Source organism: Mus pahari, chromosome 10, assembly GCF_900095145.1.
Source record: "Mus pahari chromosome 10, PAHARI_EIJ_v1.1, whole genome shotgun sequence".
Lineage (NCBI taxonomy): Eukaryota > Metazoa > Chordata > Mammalia > Rodentia > Muridae > Mus > Mus pahari.
Genome location: NC_034599.1, coordinates 96,378,439 through 96,401,051, shown reverse-complemented (window position 1 = coordinate 96,401,051; position 22,613 = coordinate 96,378,439). Strand labels below are relative to the sequence as shown.

The 22,613-nt window shown below is 50.9% G+C and overlaps 1 protein-coding gene across 1 annotated transcript in view; it reads right to left on the bottom strand.

Annotated features, from left to right (window-relative positions):
- Rab6b (RAB6B, member RAS oncogene family) overlaps positions 1-22,613 on the bottom strand; it is a 68,073-nt gene that overhangs the window by 11,214 nt on the left and 34,246 nt on the right. Inside the window, exons 3-7 of the mRNA XM_021207243.2 lie at positions 12,494-12,547; positions 12,198-12,303; positions 10,852-10,963; positions 9,576-9,669; positions 6,382-6,448 (exon numbers count right to left, since the gene is read on the bottom strand). Coding sequence (XP_021062902.1) covers positions 6,382-6,448; positions 9,576-9,669; positions 10,852-10,963; positions 12,198-12,303; positions 12,494-12,547 — 433 coding nt within the window. The remainder of the gene's footprint in view (positions 1-6,381; positions 6,449-9,575; positions 9,670-10,851; positions 10,964-12,197; positions 12,304-12,493; positions 12,548-22,613) is intronic.

Genomic DNA, 22,613 nt, shown 5'->3' with positions numbered 1-22,613 from the left:
AACTCTTCCTGCCTTCAGGCTCCTCGGCCAGCAGAGGACTGATGGCACCCAGACTCGAGGACTCCTGTCACCCTTGCAGATCCCAGGTTCATGCGCCATTACCTTCCAGGTGGACATGGGGCTACCTTCTCTGTCTTGATCTCCCACTCGGGTCCCACTGTTCCTTCATCAATTTCTGCTATGAGGGTGGATGGGCTCGCCTCCTTTCCAGCCGACTATGCCACTTTCCTATATTCTTGACTGACAATTCTTCTCACATTCTTTCCTAGTCATGCCTGTCAGCCCTGTGCCTTTACTTGACCACAATATCCCCAGCCACTTCTCTGATCCCCACAACCTCTCCCGACTCTCATCATCGTCTTCCTTTGGTTGCCTCACAGATCCCTACTCCAGACTACCCTGTATGTACTCTACCAGACCCTGTCGACCCCCGAGTATGGTATAGCTCCACCCTGGTAATTGCTCTGCACCACCAGCCAGCCCTAGTTTTCCCCAAGGACCCTTCTTCTTTCCCCTTCCAGACCCAGCTCCCCATTTCTGAGACCCATCATCACTGTCTCAAGTCCATCAATACCCACTTCCAGTGTCAGGGACTTCTAATCCCTGTAGGGCTTGCCTTGCAACTCTTTGATCTTCCCTGTCTGTAAGCCCTCCAGTGGCTACCACACGCTGGGATTAAAGGTGTGCGCCACCACTGCCCAGCTCTCTCCTTAGACTCTACTTAATGCTAATGCACGTCTGCAGTACATAGATGACCTCCTACTTTGTAGCCCCTCGCTGTCTTTGTCCCAGACGGCCAACTCCTTGCTTCTAAACCACCTTGTCTACCTGGGATCAAGTCTCCCCATCTGAAGCTCAACTATGCTCTCCCACTGTAACATATACTCGGGTGTTCAACTTAGCCGAGGCTCTAAGACCCTCACCAAGTGCGGGTTCTGAGAGACCTAGAGCCCCCAACTGCAGCGGATTGGATTTTTTCATTTTTGGGCTTGGTTGGATTCTTTAGACACTGGATCCCCAATTTTGCTAATATGGCTAAGCCACTAGACCAGGCAGCCAAGGAGGCCCCCAGTGGGCCTCTCGCCCACTCGGCTATAGTTCACCGCCATTTTTCCTGCTCTTCTTTAGAAGCCCCAGTCTTGACCTTTTCGGATTTTACTCGGTCCTATCACCTCTTTACTGACGAGAGGCTGGGGTCCTGGTCCAACACACTGGGCCCTCTCACTGAGCCATTGCTCCTCTTCTTCTCCTTCTCTTCCTCCTCCTCCTCCTCCTCCTCCTCCTCCTCCTCCTCCTTTTTCTTCTCCTTCTTCTTTGTTTTTTAAGATTTATTTATTTATTTAATGCATTATGAGTACGCTGTAGCTGTCTTCGGACACACCAGAAGAGGACATCAAATCCCATCACAGATGGTTGTGAGCCACCATGTGGTTGTTGGGAATTGAACTCAGGACCTCTGGAAGAGCAGTCAGTGCTCTTACACTTTGAGCCATTTCTCCAGCTCCTGAGCCACTGCTCTGCTATCTAAACAACTGGACCCTACTGTGTGCGATGGCAGCCATGTCTGTGAGCCTTAGCAGCAATGGCTGAACTCTCTCAAGACCCATTATTCCAGCCTATTACTGTATACTCTACCCACCGCCTCTCCCATCTCCTGAGCCACGCCTCGTTCTCTCTCCTCAGACCCCTCATGGTTCCAACCCTTTTATCTGTTATTCCTGGGGAACTCCCAGGTCACCTTGGCCCCTAGCCCTGCTCTAAACCCAGCAGCTGTTCCTCCCGGTCCACCCTCCTCCATGTACCTTCCCACCCTTGCTTAGAGCTGTGGAGGCCCTATGCTCACCCCAACCCAGCCTCCTAAACAGGCCTCTCACAGAGCCACAACTCACCCTTTTTTGGATGGAAGTTCCCTTGGAGATAACTCAGGACCTGACAGGCCACATATGCAGTGGTCACCTCAGCTGAAATGACTGAGGCGAACCGTCTCGCAGTGGAACCTCTTCACAAAAGGCTGAACTAATTGTTCTAACCAGGCCACCACATGTTGCCAAAGGACAATGAGCCAATGCTGACTCAAAGTATGCCTTTCTTGTAGCTCACAGCCCCTCTGTCCTATGGAAGGAAAGGGGGTTCATCGCTTGACACCATGGGTGGTTCCCTTATAGCCAAGCTCTTGGAGCCCTCCAACTCCCTGCAGTGGTGGCCATAATTCAGTGTGGGGGTAAGGGAGGGACCAGACCGCCACAGATCCAGAGCCTGTGGACAGTTCCAGGGCTGACTCAGTGGTCTGAGGTCTGGCTTCTAGCTCCTACCGACTCACGGAGCAATCCTCTTCCTAAGACCTTCCTACAAACCTCAGTATCAGCTGGAGGAAAAAACCAGATTCCTGAACAAAGGGGCCACACAGACAAAAGATGGATGGTTTTGCCTAAATAACAGCTTTATTCTTCCCCCCAAATTGGCACCTTCTATTATCTCAGACATTCACCAGAGCCTACACATCGGACCCAAGGCTCTGTTCCCATTTCTAGAGCCCACCCCGCTTTGACTCCACTGACCTCTGAGCCCCTATTTTACAGCCTCATGCTTCCAGTCAAACATGTGCTAAGATAAGCTCACAGGGGGCTCTCCAGATACGCCAAACCCTGCACCAGCTCCAAGGACACCAACCAGGACAAGACTGGCAAACCGACTTCACACACATGTCTGTCCAGAAAAGACTCTGCTATCTCCTAACCCGCGTTGACACGTTTACAGGGCGGATCCAAATGTTCCCCACCTCCAGGGGAGCAGCGGATGTGACCGCCCAGAAGCTCCTGGAACACATCGTTCCTCAGTTTTGCATGCCAGGGGATGCCTTGAACCTGAAAATTTCACATTCCTTACCACCCCACCGTCATTGAGAAAGTTAGAGAGAGCCTCATCAAACAACTCAGAGCTCTCACCTGAGCTCAGGTTACCCTGGCCTTCCCCTCTCCCGAGTGCTCTCACCTCTGAGCTACCACACATTCTCCTACGAGCCTCAGCCCTTTTGAGCTCATGCATAGAAGGCTGTTTGTCCTCAACCAACATCCGACAAACTCCTAGGATATCAGTGTTGGTACCATCTATCTAGGCTCAAAAGGGCCCCAGCCCAAGACGGCTGGTCTGTTTAGCAGTTGGCACCCACTGCTCTCAGGTTCTACAAGGATTCTCAAAAACAGGTCTGAATGGTTAAAACTTGACAACATTCACTCTATTTGCCTCTTCCTTTTCCTGGGTCGCATCCTTTCTCTGCTGCCACAGGCGCTAGACACCCCTGCCTGGTTGTCCAGCTAGGTGAGACCGAATCAGCTCCAACATACTGCTGAGGCTTCCATGTTCAGCGATCAAGCCGGTGAGACCCACAACGACACTGCGGGCCAAGCAGACTGTCCCTCTAAGGGATGCCAAGATGGTATTCCCATCCCAGTATCTTTCTTTAAATGCACAGGGAGTATTGCTCCTTTGTGACTGCTTTACCCATGATCACCAGATGGAGGAAGTCTGTCATCCCCAAAGGGTCAAATAACAAGGGGGTTGCTCATGGGGCCCTTGTAAAACGAACATCCCAGGAGGGTGCAGACAAAAAAGCTGCTGTGAGCATGGACGAGGATGAGCCTGTCCAGTGGCTGGATGTTCCCCACTAAACTACAGCTGTATTAGCGTCCAAGATCCTTGGAATGACCGGTGGGCTCGGGGTAATAGGCCAAGTCTATCAGAGTGAAACATCCTCATACCCATGTGAACAAAGGGAAATCTGGTGACCCTACATCCAGACCCTGCCCTCTTCCCTCCAGAGCCTGGCAAACCTCACCAAGACCACACACAACAACAGGAGTCCCTCCAATCACACCCGAGAGACTCCACCCAACCTCAGGTAAAAACTAAAGAAAATGAACCTTTCTCCTGGCTGGGCCTCATCCAGGAGGGAGAAATCCTACGTAACCTCTCTAAAGCCATTGACGTTAACAACTGCTTTCTCTGGGCCACGCTCCTCTGATAGCAGTTCCCTTGCCGGTCCCTTTCATGAGGCCAAGGACTTGACCCTCCAACCAAAGGCTATCACTATCCACGACACCCCTCTTCCAGACACTCATTTCCCTTTCTGCTACTCTGGACCTGGCTCCCTCTGCAATACTACTAACACAACTTTGGTATCTGCCTGGGCACGCACAGGGGTGTTCGTCTGGTGCAGCTGCTCGATAGCAAAAAGCTTGCCTCCCAGTGATCCTTCCTCTCAGCTTTCTCCCAGAGTGGATTCTCGAAGTTTCCCGAGTAACCAAAAGCTTCTGCATTCATACCTCCCGAGGAACTCGGACCCCTGACTCCCGACGCTCTCCCTCTGCAGCAGGAAGTAGTCAGCTCTCAATCAGTGCCCTTCCTTCTGCCCAAAGAGGTCAGGATGATTGGTTGGAGCCCCTGCATATCCCTTGTACAAGCTAAGAAACCCCATTTGTTCTTCCCCCAACCCGGCCTGCAAGAGAAAAATTCCATGCTAACACATCACCTCTCCCTGTCTCTGTTTCCAGCCACGCACTGTGAGTGCCCACACAGGGGTTCAGCTTCTCTACCTTATACAGGCATAATCCCAGCTCCTAGCTCACACGTCATCACCCTGTGCCTAAAACCCATATAACCCCCTTGCTTTAGCCTGGGCATGTGACTTTACTGACCTCCAAGTGTGCCTCGCCCGACAGCTGCCTCTCAATAAACCTGCCTTTACACTTTTGATTTGGCTTGAATTAGTTCATTTCATCGGCGGAGAAACCTGTTAGTTACTGCCAAGTTACTGTCATTATTTGGCACATGAAACCCTTGTTCCAGAAAGAAGCACCCTGTGTACGTGGACACAGCAAAGGGCTGTGGCCCTCCCTATCTTTCTGTGGTCCCTTAGCCCAACTTTGTTGAGAGATCAAGCGCTGCAGGGCAAGTGAGGGGACCTGCTAGACAGGCCCTGCCTGGGCAGGCTTCCTGTGCAGGGAAGCCGTGAAGTGCAGACGCCCTCTAGGGACCTGGAAGCAGAAGACAGAAGCTCTGCGTCCATATAGCTCCCCCTGCCCCTGACACACCAGTCCAGGGAGTAAGGCCGGCCACATGAGAACCCTTTATATATCACTAAGTGGCACTTCCATGTGCTTGTTCCTTATGTTGACACAATTCCAAGCATGACTCCTAACACGTCATGACAGCCTCTGGGTTTGAACAGTCAGTCAACACAAGTGCTGGCTCAGCACCTAGCTGAGGCGGCTGGCAGCTGCTTCCACCGGGCCCCTGCTGGGCTGTCTAGAGGCTGCTCCAGTCTTGCCTCATAGGAGGCTCCAGCCATGAGCACCTGGGAGTGGTAAGGATGGCTGCATCTGCCAGATGGGGGCACCCCACAGCTGGGTAAACAGTGCCCCGTGTGATCTGCTTGCCATCTGCCCAGCGCTCTTCTCCCAAAAGCTGGGTGAGTCGGTAGGTCCACTAGGACACCATGTTAGTTGTCATGCTGAAGTGGGAGCCCGGGGGACCCGACTGTTAATCCAGCACGGAGTGCCACCCTGGCCTCGGGGAGAACATGAATGAATGACTGCCATGCATGCTAGTATGTCAGCTTTGCCTCTGGAGTGGACAGGATAAAGGCGGGCTATCTGTCCCTCCCAATGGGCACAAGGTCACTACACCTCTTGGCTTCCCATTGGTCCTGTCTCTTTCTTGGGTTTTTGGTCAGGTAGGGCTATCTGATGGACTTCAGAGAAAGCCTGATTGTGGGCAATGTCCTCAGCCACCTACAGTGCGGCTAATCTCAGCCTCGCAGGGGTCCCTGAGAGACAACCCTCCAGGACAGAGTAGGGGTAGATAAGCAGGAAGCCTCAGTGTAAAGCTAATTCCCTGAGTTACACACAGTGTGCCTTGGCTCTGCCTCTATGAACCTCAGATTCAGCATCTGGGCATAAGCCAGGTTTTCAGTTATACTGTGTGAGTGTTGGGCAAGCTTTTCCCACAGAGCAGTGGGCAGATGGAGGAAACATTGACAGGTTGAAATCAAGTGCTCATTGCGTGGATGCCTCCTTGCCTGGGATCTCCACTGGACTCAGGAAACACACGTTGTGTCCACTACAAAGCAACACAGAGCCACCATCCTCCAATCCCCCGCTGCTAAGAAAGAAGAGGCAGCCTTGGTTAGAGAAGGCTGGGAGCTCAGAGAACTTGGAGCCCATCTGGCTACTGAAAGAGGTGGCCCGGTTCGGCATCAGTCCAGGGAGGGCTGTGCGGGAGGGCTGTGCCGGAGGCCAGGTGGTCTTCATCTGCTTACTGAACTAAATGACTCTCCGGCTTGGGGAGCCATCTTTTCACTCACGTGATAAAGGAAAAGGATACTCCCTTCTTTGCTCTTCTCCTGGACATTCTCCATGCCGGGCAGAGCTGACGCCACACGTCGGAAGAGCTGCAGGCAGGAGATGCAGGGTGAGGCCTGCCCAGTCCCCCTCCTTCCCTCTCCTGCCCCCACCCCCCGCACTGCTCTCCTTGTGTAAAGAGCCTGAGGACTGATGGCCCGTTTGTCCACTGACTGCCCCAGAGTGCAGGCCTGTTCTAAGTCCTCTGCCGTCGCCATAGCCCCTCTCAATGCTGGTCCTGGAGCATCTCGGGATGTTAACAGGAAGAGGGAACAGGGGCTAGGGAGACAGTCTGTCAATACAGTGCTTGCCACACAAGCAAGAGGACCTAACTCCAGTCCCCAGAATCCACATAAAAAGCTGGGTGTAGCCATACACACTTGTAATCCTAGTGATGGAGTGACCGAGACTGGTCCCCAGGGCTCCCTGGCTAGCTGAACTGGTACACTCCAGGGCAAGTCAAAGACCCTGTCTCAAGGTACAAGGCGGATAACACCTGAGGAGTGACACCAGAAGTTAACCTGTGACCTCTACAGGTGTAAGTAAACATATGCATGCCCACACACACCTGCACCCACACACACATCCACACATACAGCAAAGCTGGGGCTCTTCCTAGAGGCAGGCTGGCCCACAGGCAGTCAGCAGGGGTCATGAGAGTGACTGCAAGGGACCTGCTCTGGTACAGAAATCGCCTAGGCCACAGGAAGCAGGCCCTTCAGTGGGCTTCTGTCCATCATTCTCACATGGGGACTAGGTGTAGAAAACCAGTTTTTGGCCTCATGTAAGATAAACGACTCTCCCCAGGGACATTGAGGCAGCCAGATCCTGGGAGCCAGGGCCACAGTCACAGTGAGGGATGTGAAAATTTGTGTCAACGTGGTGTGCTATGTGCGTGTACTATGTGTGGTGTGCATGATTTTGTTTGTGGAGTGGGTATAAAAAGTTAAGTGTGTGTGTGTGTGTGTGTGTGTGTGTGTGTTATGGTAAATGTCATGTTTCTGTGTATATATGAGAAAGTGAGTGTTGGAGAAGCAAGCATGTGGAGTGTGGGTCCACGTGCAAGTCTACCTAATTGAGTGTGCATGAGGACAGGAGGCATCAGGGTACCTAATAGGTGGACACTGGCAGAGGTGACATCTTGACAAGTACGAGCAGAAGCTGGGAGCACAGAAGGTTCTGAGCCTGGCTGGATGTCTGGGTTAAAACCTAACTCCTGGCCAGGCGGTGGTGGTGTATGTCTCCAACACCAGCACTCTGTGAGTTTGTGGCCAGCCTGGTCTACAAAATAAGTTCCAGATCAGCCAGGGCTATGCAGAGAAACCCTGTCTCAAAAAACTGAAAACCAAACCAACCAAATGAACAACAAAACCAACTAAACAAACAAACAAAAAAATCTAACTCCTAGCAAGGCCGTGTGAGGAGGTGTCGCCTTAAGGAGCCCCCCTGACTGGGACTAACGCCTTTACAGAGACGCTGAGGGAGCCTTCACGTTCCTTTCGTGTGAGGAAACAAGTAGAAGGTGCCAAATACGAGGCAACAGAGTCCTCAAGGCACTGGATCTCCCAGCACCTTCATCTTGGAGTCCTCGGCCTTCAGAGCAGGGGGAAGAAGTTTCTGTTACCTGTGAGCTACATAGCCTGTAGTAATTGTGATTGCAGCTCAAACTCACCAGACTTAACTCTCGCTCAAACCCTTGCTCAGATTCCAGATCATTCCAGGATGGGGGAAGGGACCAGTCTCACCTTGGCCCAGCGGGTTGAAGATGCCTCCTGCTCTATGGGTGCTTGATGCTGTTCTCGGCTTTGATTTCCCATGATGTCATTGGACCCAAAGAGCAGCGGCCTCACCCCTCCCCTCCCCCACCGCGCCTCTTTTTCTCCTCTCTGAGGTGGTTAGGCTCACATCTGATACGGAGGCCTGGAAAGGGCTGGGGTGAATGGAGCTGAAGGGCCCTCCAATTGGGCACTGTGTTCCGGAAGCTGTGGGGTCTCCCTAATGTGGCCACAGTGCCCCTCCTACTTTGTCCCGCCTAGCTCCTTTGTCAACCTTAATCTCAGCACTACCAACATGAAGTGAACCATCACCATCGCCCAAAAGCCAAGTGGTGCCCTGGTGTGCCCTTGTGTTCCTGGGAAGTTCCTTACTTAGGGTCCCTCCCTGTGCTACGGGCACCTTGCTGCCAGGCTCTACGCCCATCAGCCCTGCCTAGGATGTCCTTCCTCCTTGCTACCACCCTCCTCCTGCTCCGAGACCAGGGCTCTTCACCTTGCTTGAGCCATGAGCTCCTTTCTCACCGCTGAAGCTGGTGGACTTGTTTTTCAGATGCAGTCAAGTTATACGGATCATAAAGGAAACTGTTTGCTTCTGAATGAAACTTCCCAAATATTTAAGGATCATAAATCTGTGCCACGCTGACACCTGTGTCTCCTTACAAACATACTAGACATCAGCATTACAGGTGGTCTAACGGCTAGTGGGATGCTGAAGTGTGGGACGCCTGTCATACTGTGAAGTTCTGCCAGTGCAACAGTCACAGGACTCACCGCTAACACTGAGGCTGTCTGGCTGTCTACGTTCATCACTGAGGGTCTGGTTACGCATGAAGAACAGTCACAATATATGTGGGATTTTCTGAAGCCCAGGTCGGCTGAGCTGCTAAGTTCTGCCCACCAACTACTCTGGTTCTGTGAGTCCCAGCCACACCTTGGCTCCCTCCCATGATTCCCAACTGCCAAGGGAGTCTCTTTGCTCCATTTCTGAGTTACCCTCCATGGCACCGGGGTTCTTGCCAAGTATAAGACATAAGCCCAACGTGTTGATAAGATTCAACATCCTGCATTCGAATGTGAAGTGAAGTGAGAGGCTAAAAACCGCAGCTTCCTCAGCCAGGAGGAATTCCATGCTGGACCTTCATTCACATACGCTGCTCCAGGGACCCACACCTGATGACAGCTGAGGAGACTAGTGACTGACAGGGTCTGCGCGGCTCCCTAGCGGAGTGCCCTCCCCCTGTGCCACTAGCTTTATCAGCGCTGGAAGCCAGTGCCATCCCCACTGCCCAGAGCTCTAAGTGTCTACACTGGCTGACTGCGCCATCCTAGTCCCTAGCCACTCAGAGTAAGGAAGGCCCCAGGAGAGGGCTTCCAGACCCGAGCAAACCAGCGGTGTCCTCACCTGCTTCACGTTGTAGCCAGTCTTCGCGCTGGTCTCGATGAACATGACGCTCAGTTCTTTGGCCCGCTGCTCCCCTTCTTCGATGGTTATCTGCCTGGAAATGACGAGGAGAAGGGAAATCAGGGGGCAGAGAGGCGACTCCTGGCAGAAGTGGAGGAGGCAGCCCGAGACAAAGAACTGTGGGGACTGTCAGGCCCATTGGTCAGCCGTGAAGACAGGCTTCCTGCCCAGGGGTCCCTGCCAGGGGACCCGCCATAGTCTGTCTAGTAAGAAGGTGGCACCGGGGCACAGAGGACCCCAAGCCTTTTCCACATATTTCCACATCTTCTGAACTAGGGAGCAAGGCTACCCCTTCCTTTTATGGCAGGGTCCTATGTAGCCCAGGCTGGCCTTGGATTTGTGAATGTAACAAAGAATGACAATGAACTTCTGATTCTCCTGTGTGTACCTCCCTAGAACAGGGACCGTAGGATATGCCACCAAGCCTGGTTGTATGATACTGAGCTTCACGCTTGGAAAGGCGAGAACTGAGACTGAGGCACGCCCCCTACAGCTTTCTCAGCAGCTTAGAACAGGATCTCCTGGACACATGCAGCCTTTCTTGGAGTGAAGCCTCAGCCCCCATTTCCTAATGCAAACACCAAAATTAAAAGTAGCCCATCTAGGTCCATACTGCTCTGCAGAGGAGACCATTTCCCTCCCCCCTCAGCAGGGATGCTGCAAGAAGCCACATGCTTTATTAGAAACCGCGACACCCGGCTTTTCTGTCCAAGTTAGCACGGGGTTCCAAGAGCGGACATATATGCAAAGGACACCGTAATGGGCGGTGACATCGGAGGACAGCTACAGAGAAACCTTTTCCAAAAACACTCCATGCCCAGATACAGCAATAAACCAGGATGCATGGCCTGGGGACAAAGTGGGTGCTCCGCTGACATAATTCAGGCTCATACCCGAGGACCTGGGTTTCACACCTCACATGTCAATGCCAGGATCTCCCAGGGACAGAAGCTGTGCCAGAGGCTACTTTGGGACCATGACGGGAACGCCTGTGCAGACAGGCCCTACCCTGCCTTTGCTGAGCTGAGGGAGACAGAGCTTTCAGAGATGAGAGGCTTACAGTGTACAGTGGCTTACAGGTGTGTCGGGGTCCCTGTACACGGACACCAGCCTCACTGGCCTTGTCATCTCAGACCTGGGCGGGAACAGCCACAGAGGGGCGAGGAAGCATGGGCCCCGTTAGTCACAGCACCTCCACGTTCCGGTGTTTGCCTACCTCTTATCAGCCAGATCCGTCTTGTTACCCACAAGCATGATGATCACGTCACTGCCCCTCTCCGTCCTGACGTCATCAATCCATTTAGAAGTCTGCTGGAAGGAGTTGAGATCTGGAGGCAGAAAGTGGGAACAGAGTGGGAATGAGAGGCCCCCGGAGGGGTCAGAAGGAAAGATGGCCTCCTGCCCTGTGATAGGGGAAGAGCCTCCAGCACTGCTCAGCCACCCTAGGGAGAGAAGTCACTGTCCCTAGGAGCTGCGGACCTGTGAAGGGAGGAGACGGTGACCCCTAGGAAATGGTGTCCCACCAAAGTGATGCTCAGAGGAGCCTGAGGAAGGCCAGGCTGGCTGGGGAAGAGAACCTGCAACCCCGCAGGGAAGGGTGGACAGATAAAGCGCCCCCTAGAGGCACATCAATACAGAAGCAAGTCACCTGTGTTCAGTATCATCTCCCTCAGACATCCAAGCTCAGCACCTAGAGGAGGGGAGGTGGCTGCTCTCCCCAGCCTGTGACACAGCTCCCACCTCACTAGGGGGTGTAAGGAGTGTGTGCTCAGGGAGGAGGAGGCAGACAGAGGGGCAAGGCTGAACTGAGCAGTGAGGTGTGCCACAACCCCATGTGATGTCAGGGTCCTCACAGCATCCTGGGAGTAAAGCCCGGGGCTTCCCAGGTGTGTTCCTCTAGGTCAGTGGTCCTCAAGCTCCCCAGTGCGATGACTCTTTAACACAGTTGTGCATGTGGTGAGCCCCAACCATAAATCTATTTTTGTTGCTATAGCAACAAATTCATAAACTGTAACTCTGCTACTGTTATGAACTGTAATATAAATATCTGATACGCAGGATATCTGATGTTCCATCCCCGTGAAAGAGTCATTTGGCCCTAAAAGAGTGTCAGCCCACAGGTTGAGAATCTTTGCTCTGGATGATTTGGGGGCAGCTGGGCTCTGCATAAGGCCTGCCCCAACCTCTGGTCCCCCACTGAGTCTGTGCAGCCCTTCCAAGAACCATGCATACAAGAGGGGCTGCCTACAGGGGTACCTGGGGAGAGCTGGCATATACATGCCAGCCAGGGCCAGGGCAGGCACAGAGAGCTAACCCGGTGAACGTCTGCCATTGCCCCCACCCCGGGGCGGGGGGAATGCCCCGAGCAGGACCAACCATGCCTTATGCTGTCGAATCTGTCACAGGAGTTTGAAGGACAGTAATGAATCCACTACGGTCCAAGATAACACACTACCCCACACTAAACACACACCGGTGTACACATTAACACACACACAGATCTGGTCAGGGTCACACTGGGTCCCAAGAGCCCCCTCCTTCCAACACAGACCCCCTACTTACTAGTGATGTCGTACACAACCACAGCCACCGTGGAGTCCCGGATGTAGCTGGGGATCAGGCTACGGAACCGCTCCTGCCCAGCAGTGTCCCAGAGCTGCAGTCGGACCTACAAGGCCCAAGCAGAGGCATTGGTAGAGGAGTGGTAGAGGGGGTTGGAGGCCCAGACCCCATGATGCTGGCACTGCCAGCTCCCTCCTGGTCTTGGCAGAGACTCCCAAGAGTGCCCAAGAGAGCGCTCTAGGGGACAAGCCCGACAATGCCCTCCTTGTCCTCCGGTTCTAAGACCAGGAACTCACCGTACGGTCTTCCAAGTACATGGTTTTTGACAAGAAGTCAATCCCGATGGTTGCCTGTTAAAAAAACAGCACAGAGAGGTCGACATGAAAAAGGAATCACACAAAGGAGCCAAGAGGCCAGGGACCCCAGGGAATGGCACAGACAGCAGAGGGGACACCCAAGCCACGTCCCTCCACTGAGGAAGGAGCTTGAGCAAATGGTGGGTGAGATCAGGTTTTTGCTTGCAGAGGATGTGCCTGTAGAAGGGTGAGAGAGCATGGGGCACAGGAAGCAGTTCCCACCTGCCTCCAGCATCTCCTGAGCTCCTAGACTCTCCCTTGGACTTGGACTTCAGTTCAGCATTGTTCTCGGGGAGGCAGGGTTGGGGGTAGGATTTGTCACCCACTGTATGGGAACAGAGAGCAGTGTGCCTGCCTTGGATGGGGCACTGTGGACCATCCACAATGCCTGAAACCCAGAGCTCTTTGTTCCTCATGCTGCCAAGCCAAGGGATGTCACCCACACCCCTGTGCCACCTGGCACCTCTTCTGTCCTAGCAGGCAGCATCCCTGGTCCTTACCTGCACCCCATGTCTATAAGCAGGAGCCAAGGTACTGTCGGTGTGAAACACAGCAAACACCATTAAGTAATAATGAGGCCTCAGACACAGTAGACATCCAGGCCCTGGCTCCAGCCGCGTGCTCCACCCTGTGTCTAGAATCATCTTCTTGTAATACAGAAAGGTTCAACCAGTGATAAGGGCTCAGTAGAAAGCACTGTTTGTGGTGAGATTCCAACGCGATCAACTGAAGTAGATAGATGGGTTCATATTTTCTCAGACACAGAGATGAAGAGAATACGTTGTATACTGGTTTCTGAATGAACAATTGTACTATGGGCTATTTTCGTTCTCTCTAGTATGTATCTTTTTGTATTTTCTATAATAAACTGTTAACAGTTATGAAATTTAGAAGAAAAAAAATCTTTGAGATAGCCATGTGTCTTAGTTATGATTTTACTGCTGTGAACAGACACCATGACCAAGGCAACTCTTTTTTTTTTTTTTAAGGCAACTCTTATAAGGACAACATTTAATTGGGGCTGGCTTACAGGTTCAGAGGTTCAGTCCATTATCATCAAGTTGGAAGCAGGGCGGCATCCAGGCAGGCATGGTGCAGGCAGAGCTGAGAGTTCTACATCTTCATCTGAAGGCTGCTAGTGGAAGACTGACTTTAGGCAGCTAGGGTGAGGGTCTTAAAGCTCATGCCCACAGGGCCACACCTACTCCAACAGGGCCACACCTTCTAATCGTGCCACTCCCAGGGCCAAGCATATACAAACCATCACACATTGCATGATGGCATATGTCTGTCCGTACCAGAACTACTGAGGTACCATCACACATCAAATGATGGCGTATGTCTGTCAATACCAGAACCACTGAGGTAGAGGACAGAGGCCAACCTAAGCCACGCTTATGACTTTATTTCTTTTGAAAAAAAGTATCTCGTTGAAAGAAAAAGTTCAAAATGTTTCATCATGTGAAGAACTACAGTGGTCACAAAAGACACATCAAGGGAAGACGTCAGTGTAAACACAGAGATCTCTGTCAGCACGACTTAAAATCATCTAGGAGACACAGCTTTGGGTTGTGTGTGAGGGCGTGTCCCAGGAAGCTTAGCTGAGCAGAGAAGACCCACCCTGAATGTGAGTAGCACCCACCATGGGCTGGGTCCCAACTGAGAGGAGACACCTGGCACTCCTCCCCTCCCTCTCAGCTCCCCTTCCCCTTTCCCTCTCCCCGTGGGTTAGCTTTGTGGCCACTTGATATGATCTAATGTCACCTGGGAAGAGGGACTCTCAGCTGGTTCCACCTGACTAGACTGGCCTGTGGACACATCTGTGGGAGCATTTTCCTGATAAATGGCTGATGCAGGAAGGCCCTGAGCATGTGGTTCTAGATGCTATAAGAAAGCAGGCTGAGCAAGCCATGAGGAGCAAGCCAGAAAGCAGTGTTCCTCCATGACCTCTGCTTCAGCTGCTTCCAGCTTCCTGTCTGACTTCCCCAAGAGCCCACCACAGCCATGAGAACTAAGTCTAAAACTGACGAGTGCTAGAAGACCAGGCCTCATTCCCAAGTGACGGCACATTTCATTAATCAGTGAGCGAGACAACTCCGTGTCTGTTCAGAACCTTACGGAATGTGCCAAGCAGGCAGAAATGTCAACTTCTCTATGTGCCGCAGGATCCTTGAAGGCACCAGACTCCCTCTTTAGTGACCCCTGAAGCAAGACCAGATGCCTGGGCACAGGGTCAGAGGCAGAGGCTCCCAGCATCCCCCAATACAGAATTCAGAACCTGCACAGCTGAGCTAGCGGCTGCCCCAGTCAAAGGCCATGTTTCCCAGAATCCTTGGCTGCAGGGTGGCTGAGTTCTGATCGCAGGATGTGTAGGTGATGTTCATCTGGAACGAGCCCTTCCTGGGTTAGTGTGCCCCAAGCTGCCCCCTCTCCCACTGCGTGGAATGCAGACTCGTGGGGCGGGTGATCGTGGCTCGTCCAGCTGAGGACCAGAGGGCAGGAAGACTTCAACGGAGCCCGGCTCCTGGACCGTGAGGAGTCACCTCAGCAGCACTACCCTTCTGCGCAACAGAGATCTCATTTTCTACTTTGTTCAAGCCGCTTCCGTCAACACGGCGTAACGAGCCTTGATCGACAGAGTGAAGGACCATGGAAAATCATATCCCCTAAGGTCAGCGGCTGGGTGGCGACAGGGATGTTACTGATAATCACCGTGATGGTGACAATCCTTTTCCCCCATTGTGTGCACATGTAAGACACTTCGCTGCCACGGCGCAGAGAGAGAGGTCATTAGCTAATATGACGAGGAGTCATGCCACTGGATCAAGCCGCAGCAACGCGTGGCCCAGTGACTTTTATCACCGTCAATGGTCACTGAGCCGCAGACTGTATCTCTATTAAGCCTCACGAAACAGACTGACCAAAGAGATGGCAAACGAGCCAACGCTGAGAGGGACCAACTTCCTCTCCCCACAGCTGCCTCCCACCTCTACCTGATCTTCAAGCTGCTACCTAAGAGCCATCCCTAATCTCGGAGCTGTCACTCTCTCAGACTCACTCTGGCCGTTCGAATCTGAAGCATCCCGTAGGTTCGTGTTTTGAATGCTTGTTCTCAAGCTGGGACTGTTAACTTGGAGAGCGGTGGAACCTTTCAGAATGGGAGATGCCTTGTAGAAACGGCTGAGTGGGGGTAGGCTTTGAAGGTTACACAAAGCCTCTGTCCTCGCTCTTTCCTGATCTACCTCAGTGGTGTGAGGTGCCTCTACTCCATGCTGCTACTGCTGGACAGTTTAATGATGTGGACTCTAAGGCCCCAGATCCGCTGTTCCCAGTGAGAACTTGGAGGATCGATACACTGACAACAATATGAGCAGCAAAGACCATACCCACGTGATCTCTGGGCAGAACAAGGACTCCACTGGTCACTGGCCTCTAGAGGCCACTGGAGTCTGACGAAGAATTCATTTACATTCTACCCATGACCTGAAATTTTGAGTGAGGTGGACTACTTCAAAGGTAATGGAGAAAATGCAAAGCAACCCAGAGGTCAGAAGTATGGTTCTGGCTGGCTACTTTTAGCTACGTTTACAGTGAGACTGGGGCAAAATGCAGAAAAGTTTCAAGATGTGGGATTTGGCCCTGAAAGAAAGGTGAAGATGTTTAAAGCTGTGGATAAGAGATGCGGGGTCACAACAGGTTACTGATGCTCAAGTCACCAACATCATTATGAAGATGCCCACCTGGCACCGGGGTAACAGAGCAGGTGAGCTGAGAATCTGTCCCCACCCTGAGGGCTCCAGGGTATGAAAGAGAAGACTCATCAATTAATCGCTTAAAATACTTTCCTTCAGAAGGAGTCTGTATTTTGAAGAGTCGCCAAGGTGCTCTGATGGGAAGGGACCACCTAAGGTGATGGCTCTGGTTCAGCTACTCCAGTACTCAAAAGGCAAAGCAACCATAATTGAAAGGGCCTCTGCTGGCAGCAGACGTTGGGCTCACCTATCTGGTGCTATTTTTCAGGTGTGCAGAGTGTAAATTATGAGGACACAGAGACTTGCACCTAGATTTTTAAGGAACACCTCTGCGTGAGACCAAATGATGCGCACCAGATTCTGGACATGGACGTAGAAGACCTAAGTGTTTTCCCTGCTGGCTTTTGGTCCTGTTCTTGTCTAATCTTGAACGCATTCTTATTTACAGGAGACCACAGACTGTTTTGACCATCAGTGGAGACTTTGGACTTAGATAATTAGTCAAAGTTGAGACTGTGAGACGTCTTCTTCTTTTTTTTTTTCTTCGAGACAGGGTTTCTCTGTGTAGCCCTGGCTGTCCTGGAACTCACTTTGTAGACCAGGCTGGCCTCAAACTCAGAAATCCACCTGCCTCTGCCTCCCGAGTGCTGGGATTAAAGGCGTGCGCCACCACGCCCGGCTTGAGACGTCTTAAAGTTGGAATAAATGTGTCTTTGTCCTTTAAGATGGCCATGAGCCTTTGGCAACCAAGATGGAATGTTATGGTTTGACTCTGTGTCTCTCACAGGCTTAGGTTTTGAGTATTAGTTCTGCAGCTGGTGGTATTCTTTGGAGAGTTTGGATCCTTTGGGAAGCAGGACCTAGCTGCTGGAGACAGGACACTTAGGGTGGGTGTCTGACATGGACCCCAGGTTATAGCTGGTTATTGCTCTCTCTGCTTCAGGGTCTACAGTGATATGAGAAGCCCCCACCACAAGGTGGCACTGGTGAACCCTGCTGTGGCTTCCCTGCTGTGAGGACTGAACTCTTCTGAAACCATGAGCCAACCCCCCCCCCCCCCAAAAAAAAAAACCCAAAACCTCCCCTTTCTTTCCATAAACTGCTTCTGTCAGGTAACTTAGTCACAACAACATAAAAAATGTAATTCACCAACCATGTAGCCCACCTAACTACTGTGTATCTTCTCACATCTCTGCCCTGAACAGCACGGGCGGGCATCACCTCTGGTCTGAGTCATCTTTTCTCTTAAGCTCTGAGGTCACAGTTTTTCTTTTGTTGAGAGCTGAGCAGACTGGATCAGGCTATTCTGATTTATAGAAAAAAAAAATTCAAGAAACAACAATGTACAAGCACGTAAGAGAGACCACAAGCTGGTGAACAATGAAGGGATTATAGTCTCTGGGGAAGCAAAGAGAGCCTGTGCATTTAAATTATCCTGTCCACAAAATAAAAACAGACCGCCTATGCAAAGAAGAAATGTGAACCATAATTGAGAAAAAAAAAAAAAAAAAAAAAACCTCAATAGGAATAGACCCCTAGATGACACAAATAGGCTTTAAAGGAAGAAAATAGATGTGGGAATGAGTTTCAAGAACTCTGAGGCCATTCCGAAACAATCAAGACAGGGGTGAGGGAAGGCAGAGACGATGGCGCCATCTCTTGTGCTTTCACCTGCTCCGGTCCTCACCTCACCCCTTCTCGCTGCTCCCACCTCACCTCACCCCTTCTCGCTGCTCCCACCACTCCCTTGTGCAGACTGAACCTCCCACGGGAGTAACCTCAGTAGCACCTTCACTGGCTTCCCTGTCCTCAACACTGCCCTGTAAGTAATCTTCATGTGGCAGGCAAGGTTGGTTTTGAGTTTAAAACCAATGACCTTAGGGATGTGGAGAGGTGGCTCTGCAGTTAAGGACACTGGCTGCACTTGCAAAGGACCCAGGTTCAGTTCCTAGCACCCACAGGGCAGCTTACAACTCTCCACAGCGCTTGTTCTGGGGAATCTAATGGCCTCTTCTGGTCTCCGCCAGCACTTCACATACACGGTGCATTTTCATACATGCGGGCAAACCACTCAACCATGAAATAAAGATAAATGAATCTTAAGAGGGGGCTGGAGAGATGGCTCAGAGGCTAAGAGCACTGACTGCTCTTCCAGAGGTCCTGAGTTCAATTCCCAGCAACCACATAGTGACTCATAACCATCTTAATGGGATCTGATGCCCTCTCTGGTGTGTCTGAAGACAGCTACAGTGTATCCATATATATAAAATTAAAAAAAAAGTGTTTGACTTCTAAAAAAATGAATCTTAAGAAACAAAACTAATAATACATGTAATATGTATTATATATTTATATACAATATAAATATTATACACACACACACATCCTGACTTTGTTCCTCCTTACAGCTCCCAGGAAACAGTCTAAGCACCTGTGGTTGACTGTTCAAGACCCACCACTGGCTTTTTATAACCTTGTGCTCCTTGTAACCAGCTTGACTTTATACCAAGGAATAATACTGCTTAGAATTCACATGTTGTGATGGTTTGTACAGGCTTGGGCCAGAGAGTGGCACTATTAGGAGGTGTGGCCTTGTTGGAGGAAGTGTGTCACTGTGGGCATGGTCTTTAATACCATAGTCCTAGCTGTCTGAAAGTCAGTCTTCTAGCAGCCTTCAGATAGATATAGAACTCTCAGCTCCGCCTGCACCACGATGCTGCCATGCTCCTGCCTTGAACCTCTGAACCTGTAAGCCAGTCCCAATTAAATGCTGTCCTTGGATATGGTATCTGTTCACAGCAGTAAAGCCCTAACATTTCTCTGCATGTTTTTGTTTACTTTGTATGTGTTTGTGCATGCATGCATGCCATGGCTTTTCTGTGGAAGTCAGAGGGCAATTTGCAGGCGCTGGTTCTCTCCCTCCACCACGTGTATCTGGAGATCAAATTCAGGTCACCAGGCTTGGCAGCAAGCACCTTTACCCACTGAGTCAGTCTACAGGCCCTTCCCATGGCAGCTTCTGTGTCTCTTTCCTGATGCCGTCCCTCCTGTGAGATGTTCTTCCACAGCCAGTACTTCTTCAGAATTTGAGATGCTTCTCCGCAAACCGGATGATCGACACTCGGGATAGCCCAGAGGTTATTCAATACCTTCCCTACCAAATAGGAAAGGTCTCAGGCTCCCCGATCTCTGCCTCGGTCAACGATGTGGGGAGTTTTAGCATGTACCTTGTTGATCATGAGCTTCAGACTCACCCCAGGAGCTTTTCTTAAACATGGAGATCCCTGAGCCCACTCAGCTAGATACAAGCACAGGCTCTGCGTGTCAGAATTACAGACAAGTTCTCAGATTAGTCACTTGCTCAGTGAAGTGTGCAGATAAACTGCTCTGTGCTATGATCCGGGTCTGAGGAGGCTGTGGTCTCCAGGGCCACAGACTGATAACGGGGGCGGCGGGGGGGGGGGCGGGATGGAGATAACACCAGTGGATGAGTTGTTATGCACAGGGAAGGAACCAGGCTCACTCAGAACCAAGGTCTGTCACCGAGGCTAGGTAGCAGACCTGGGATCTGAATCCAGCTCTCCTGGACATCAAAGTCTCTGCTTTGGGCTGTTGAGCTATAGTCCTCCTGCTTCTAGAAGCCCATTTCCGAAGCTGTCACTGTGTTTCCCTGGAGTCAAATCCTATCTGGCTCCCGACTATCAGAAAGCAGTAATCATTGGCCATAACAGCTCTGCAGAGCCCTTTTAAGAGAGAGTTCATTTGCATTTTAGTAGAAATAAATAAAGTGAGCCCTCAAAGGACAGAGGGGAAAGGGCTTGAAAGAGAGACTTGGCTGGGTCTCCATGACCAAAACACAGCTCTAGCTCCTGGGCACCATGTATTTCCCAGACACCAGTCACAGCAGCTGGCCCACACCGCTGCCAGCTGGAGCCTGTGTCTCCCACGAAGGCCAGATTTTCAGAGAAGGTGGTGGTCATGGTCTCCCCTGGGCAGCTTCTTCATGGCAGATGGTGTGAATAATTAACAGTCAAGCCACTCCACTTCACCCTTGAGTACCTACTGTGTGTTGTTAAAAAAAAAAAAAAAAATCCCTGGTCCCTGTCCCTAAGGAGCTTCTGACTTGGAGAAGACACATACAGAAACTGTCACTCACAGCAAATGGAGAGGAAGAGCCAGCGTGGAAGGGATGAAGGTCAGAGCAGCAGGCCTGGCTTGCTTGGTGTCTGATGGAGATGTGGAGTGGATACGCAAGTCCTCAGTGCACAGGACATTCCAGTAGGTAGAAGTCGGGGAATAGTGGGGATGGGAGGTTTGGGGAGAAGCATCTTGGAGGAATGAGGGGGACTCTGGTTCTCATCATTTGAGGTCATCTAACCCTTTTGAAGGGACTCTGAAGTCTACATATAAATGCTGCCCAACACTGGGTAGGCAGAGAAGACCCCATGCAATCTGCCCAAAGCCAGAGACAAAACGAGACTACAGACAGAAGAACGGGTTGCTGCCCAGCACAGGGGACAGAGCTAAGAATCAGGGTTTATACAACTACCATTAAAACAAAGAACCAGCAGGACCCAAAGCTGCAACCAGAATCCAGACACACACACACACACACAAATGTGCAGGATATAATCTCAACTGAGTAGACACATGAGGTGACAGGAAAATGTAAGCCATACACAAGGAAAACAAGAAATGAGGATCAATCCTGAGATCATTCGGACATTGAAAGTAGGAAGAAGGGGCTGGAGAGATGGCTCAGTGGTTAAGAGCACTGACTGCTCTTCTGAAGGTCCTGAGTTCAAATCCCAGCAACCACATGGTGACTCACAACCATCTGTAATGAGATCTGATGCTCTCTTCTGGTGTGTCTGAAAACAGCTACAGTGTACTTACATATAATAAATAAATAAATCTTTAAAAAAAAAGAAAGTAGGAAGAAATATTTTAATATAACCAATATTATTATGCCCAACTACAGAAGGTTATGCTCAATGGGCAAGTTCATCAAGACAGTTTAGCAGGTAAAGGTTCTTGCCACCAAGCCTGAGCACCCCAGTTTGGTCCAGAACCCTCATGGTAGAAATGGGAAAACTAATTCCACAAGCTGTTTTCCCATGTCCACACACATGCCATGACATGCACCTCTCCATACACACATACACACACACACACACACACACACACACACACACACACACACACACACACACACACACACACACACACACACACACACACACACACACACACACAGAAGCGCATGTGCAGTACACACATAGGCACACACAAGTATATACAGAAGCTTTTAAAAATCAGAGCCAAATCAATGAGGACCAAACCAAAGATACAATCTTGAGACCAGCCAGAGGAAAATGGCACCTGGTACCTGAGGACAGAACGGCAGGGAAGATAATGACGACAGATAGCAAGTGGAGCTGGAATTCTAAATCCAGCAAAAAATGTTCTTCAAATGTGCATATAAACTAAAAGCATCTTTTAAATGAATGGGGACACAGAGTCTATGTTAATGATGATCCTCAGCCTGATAGGAAACGGTGGTGACAGGACCTGGGTCTTCTGCAAGGACTAAGGGCACAGGAGAGGGTCAGTACAGGGGCAAAGGCAGGAGTGTTGTATGAGAGAGCACCCTGAAGAATGAAGCCATGTAGTTCCTCAGAAAGTGAAAAACAGTTGGGGCCAATGGCGGCTGTAGGAGACTTGAAGAGAGGACCTGGGGAAGCCAGGGAACTGGATGAAGTGAACTTCAGGACTTCCTAATAGCAGGCACTCTAGAAAGATCATCCTGGTTGGTAGATGGGACAAATGTAAGAAAGACACACAGAACTATTGTGTATATCTGGGAGATATGCAAGGGGAAGGAACAGGCTCCGGGGCAGGGCATGCGGATGATACTCAGGACAGGTCAGACTTGGTGAATGCTGAGAGATGTAGAAAGGCTGCGTGCGTGGCCGAGGCAGGTTTTAACAAGTGGAGTAGCCCGGTATATGTGGGAACATATACTCAGCAGATGGCAAACTAGAGGTTTAGACTAGAGACATGGCTTTCCCAGGGTGTGATAGTGACAAGGACCACTCTGCACCTTCTCTGCTACTAGGACATGGCTTCAGATGAGGACATAAAGATGGCCTTTGTGCACTGAGTGATGGCTAAGTTTGTTAAGTCGATTAGTCGATTAGTATATACCCTTGGATCACTGTAACCAAAATACTCAATAGAAACAAGAACTCAAGAATGGGATGACTTTCTTCTGGCTTACAGTTCCAAGAGTTCAGTCCATAGCCGTT